This window comes from Lepisosteus platostomus, chromosome 14 (assembly GCF_059453375.1).
Source record: "Lepisosteus platostomus isolate fLepPlt1 chromosome 14, fLepPlt1.hap1, whole genome shotgun sequence".
Classification (NCBI taxonomy): Eukaryota; Metazoa; Chordata; class Actinopteri; order Semionotiformes; family Lepisosteidae; genus Lepisosteus; species Lepisosteus platostomus.
Genome location: NC_142624.1, coordinates 35118700 through 35123049, shown reverse-complemented (window position 1 = coordinate 35123049; position 4350 = coordinate 35118700). Strand labels below are relative to the sequence as shown.

Sequence of the window (4350 nt, the reverse complement as noted above, 5' to 3'; positions counted from 1 at the left end):
TGAGGAAGAGAGATGGAGTCTGACAGTGGAACAGCCAAGTCATAAACAAAGGTTTTGTTGAAACATATTAACAAACTTTGTGTCTATAAAAGGAGAAAATTGCTTAATTGTTTGACTTCAATGTTGAATGGATTTAGATAAAGCCTAACAATTCATTAACATGTCACATAACTGAGTTGGGTGAAAAGTATTGACTCTCTGTACAGTAATTATACTCTGAGGTATACTGTGGAAGGAGAATTGACTTTGGACTTAATTGTATGTGATGGGCTCTAGTCATAGCACTGTGTTTTATGACTAAAAAAGAAGGTTTTTCAATTATGTCACGTGAGACCTGGTCATATAGTCTTTTGAGACTTTGCAACATTGTTTTACGTTTTGTCCTTTTTTAGAATAGTTTTGTTCACTTTCTTCTCACAGTGTGAAAGCTGCAAAGCCCAGAAAATATATTTTGGACTGTGAATCTAAAAACTCTTCAAAGTCTTTTAGCTGTTGAAACGTTGTAACACTCTCTGTTAATGTGTGCTTAAAGCTAATATGAGTCTGTATTTGATAAAAGATTCATTTTAATTTAATATTCGGTATGACTGTAGGCATCTGTTGTAACAAACACATAAGTTCTGGACCCAGAGATGAAGCTGAACAAGTGAGTTTTATTACATGCAGGGAACAATTCATTCAGAATTGTTCAAAGGTATAGGCGTAGAGCTCCAGATTATATAGCAAAGTTAAGACGTTTCTGACACAAATTGTTAACATGGAAATGAGGGGAGGTCACCTGTGTTTGGACATTCTCAAGACCTTGAACACTTTGAATGGCTGGTCTTACCTTGCCATAGTTAGGGAGTCTCTAGCTCACACTTGAAATCTCTTATTAGTTAACTCCAATCTCTGCCATAACCCAAAAGTGCTGAAGCATGGAATGTTTTGCACCAAAAGAAGTATTTGTGCAGAAAGAAATCAGTTAACCTGTTTTTTACATCTCATATCTTTCTTCAAATCCAAGGTAATGCACTTTTTTCAAATTTGAATTTGTCAATTTATTTTAAAAAGAATCAGTGCATGAGGAGGAAGTTCAAACTGTGATGATTTAGCAAGTGGAGTGCCACAGGGACCTGTGTTAGGATCTAATTTATTCTGGTGCAGTCAGCAAAGTACTCAAGTTCACAGATGATCCCTGAAAATGACAAGCAATAAATTCACCTTAAATGCAACAGAGGAAATTCTGAATACAAAATTGACAACAGAATTGTGTGCAAAGACCTAGCAGAAGAATGTTAATGAAGACATGTGCAGACTATAACACGCAGGTGATACAAATTATTTCACAGAAGAGGGACAGATAGAGGAGGCTCTGCTTGTTGCTGAATTACTGAGGTTAACACTGAATTCATATGAGACATTAAGCCCAATCACTAATACAGATGGACTGTAGGAAACTTCAGAAGGCATTACCTCCTGAAGCCAAACAACCAACCGATCACTGATCAATCAGCTTGAAGGATCTCAAATGAGACAGACACGCTGTGTAGCTTTGTTGCAAATTTAATCAATATCTTCAGCATCCAATATGAACTTGTGGTTGAGAAAACTCACTGTAGATCAGATTCTGTTGGAAACAGGCAGGAGAACATGGGCAGCAGTGAAGGAGATGAGTTTTAATTATTTTTCTCCTGCCAGACTTTACAGACCAGGACCAAGGTTCAGTTAAAGACATTTCTTCACTGTGGAATGGCCACATCAGAAGGAGAACTTTCTTCCACGAATGTAAGCACCAGAGCTGAGGCACATTACCTGGAATAAATTAACACTGAAGTCCCTGACACGGTATGTTCACTGTTCACTTGTAGTTAAGAACACTGTGGGTCAATTTCACACTTGTCCTGTCATTGTAAAATTACCAATATCCTGTGGAAGCCCTTGGCCATTTTTCTCATGACAGATGAATGAAGCATGATGCTGAAACTGTTTCTGAGAATCATAGACTGGGCGTTTTGTAGTCTAAACTTCCCTTTGGAAAGCACCTACTCTAACTGTAACGCTGCGCATTGTAGAAAGAGTGAAGAACCCAATGTGGAGCTGAAGAGCTGAGCGAGGAGAGATTTTGAGTTATCCAAAACATTAGGCGGAGACGTAGTTCCGGGTTTGATACCAAAGAGAATCCAGGAGGAGAAGGCAGACAAATCCGAAACACTAGACAAGATCGAGGTCAAAAGGTAAGATCCGGTTTCAAGTATCCAGAAAGGCAAGAGCAAGTTAATAATGCGAGGCAAGGAGTTCCGAAGAAGCTAACAATACCAAGCAGCGTTCAGTGAAACGGAGTAGACTTAAGTAAGTTTGGTAGTGGGGGGTGTTTTAACAAGTGAGACACTCTGATTGGATGAAGGGATAGATCGGTTGCGTTTGCAGAGATTTCAGAAAGTTGATACAGTTGGTGCTTGATTGGGACGAGACTGTTTATGAGGAGGATTCCGATTAGCAGCGGACGTGACACTGACATTAACTGGCATAACTGGTATAATCCATTCAATTTTAAAGGAAACCATTTAAAGAGAACAAACAGATGAGCTTAAATTGCAGAGATCATTTTTTAACAAAAGATTTTATTCTTAATTATCAGGACACTTTGAAATCATCCTTCACAAGTGTTGACTAATGGAAGTCCATGATGCGCCGGAAGGAGCCGATCCTGGGACTCATGCCTCCCCAGTCGCTGAACCTCCTGTACTCTCCAGGCCTCATGAAGTACTGCCTGCCTCTGTAGTTGGGCTGCTCGTAGAACATCCAGTATCCCTCCATCACATTGCAGGAGTGGATGTCATGGTAACGGAAGCGGTCGTAGACATTGGGACAGTCGTCCATGAACTCCATCATCTGGCCTCCGAAGCCTTCTCTCTCGTAGATCCTCATCCTGTAGGAGCCTTGGTACTGTGAACACAAGACATTCCTTAACACGGACTAACCTGGGTCTTGACGTTGTACTGTAAGATCTCAAAATCACATTGCTTTACTAAGTGTAGACTATACTTCAATTGGATCAATATCATTTCTAAGCTTTGAAAAAAACAGACTGGAGATAACCTTCAAGAATTTGTTCATAAACTTGCTGACAAGCTTCTTAGTCTGTCAGAGCCATTTATCTTCAGTATTAGACAACATTTTGTTGTGATTCTAGACACGCTAAGTTGAAGACTCTTGGTAATATGGTCTTATTTGAAGTATATAGATTATATGTATGCTCACAAAAATTAATCTTAAAAAATATTTTTAAAAATGTCCAGCAATAATGGTTTAATGGTTGTAAATTTCCACAGTAACTTACAGATGGGATCATCCTGCAGGACCTGATGGAGTCGTTGTAGCCCATCCAGCGCTGGTAGTCGGGATACTCGCCCCTGCGCAGGAAGTACTGGTAGCCCATGTAGTTGGGGCGCTCGTACACCATCCAGCAGCCGCTCTCCACTCGGATGGAGTTGCAGCGGCTGAAGTAGGAGTGCATGTCAGCGCAGTCGCTGCTGCACTCATAGGAGCGCCCCCCGAAGTTCCTGTCCTCGTAGAAGATGATCTGCAAAACGACAAAACATCGGTGTTACTCTACTGTGCTTTTCCAACTACTGTACATCTCTGAAACTACAATCTGTAAACACAGAGGCTCTGTACCTTCCTCATGGTGATGGTTGGTGAGCAGATGCTGTCTGTGATCTACACTCCTGCTCCTATTTATACCCAGCAGAAGGGCACGTGAATACTGTCCACTTCTGCTTGGTCAGCTGCACTATTGCATTGCTTTAACTAAAACTGAACTATAGTTGCTTTCTATTCAGTGTGAAGTACCATTGTAGAGCATGCATACATAAACAAAAAGGATTACAAAATATTTGTGCTTTCCTTTGTTGCGTATAATGTTGTAAAGTTACTTTGCAAGGCTGAAATTACTCTTGCAGTTTGTGCATTTTCTGTGGCAATCATTTTGAATAATGTATGTTCAATCCTCTTCATTAAGACTATTACAAAACTATAGCGATCAAATAAGGATTTCAGTGCCTTCAATGATGCACTGTTTTTTTTCTTTTAATATTGATGGCCTTCTTGTGCCTTTTCTATGTTTGTATGGATAAGGACCACATTCATTGATTGCATTTAATAGATCAGATGTTCCCAGTCCTGATCCTGGTGTCCCACACACCTGTTGCTCCTGTTGATTTTCATTCCATCCCACCTAAATTAGATAATTGTGGCCTTAATTGATCTAAGACATTGGTATAATTGCATTTTGTTTCTTGGCACGAGTTTGAGGTTTTATTTGGCTCACAAAATACAATGGTTAAATTCTCCAACATGTTGAAGGGC

General features: G+C 39.9%; 1 protein-coding gene across 1 annotated transcript; it reads right to left on the bottom strand.

Moving 5' to 3' along the window:
• Positions 1 to 2583: 2583 nt before the first annotated feature.
• Positions 2584 to 3693, bottom strand: LOC148649353 (gamma-crystallin M2-like). Its single transcript, XM_088605948.1, has 3 exons — positions 3661 to 3693; positions 3323 to 3565; positions 2584 to 2928 (listed from the first exon to the last, which is right to left on the bottom strand). The coding sequence occupies exons 1-3, from the start codon at positions 3667 to 3669 to the stop codon at positions 2653 to 2655; spliced, it is 528 nt and encodes a 175-aa protein (XP_088462074.1). The 5' UTR covers positions 3670 to 3693; the 3' UTR covers positions 2584 to 2652.
• Between the last annotated feature and the right edge of the window lie 657 nt (positions 3694 to 4350).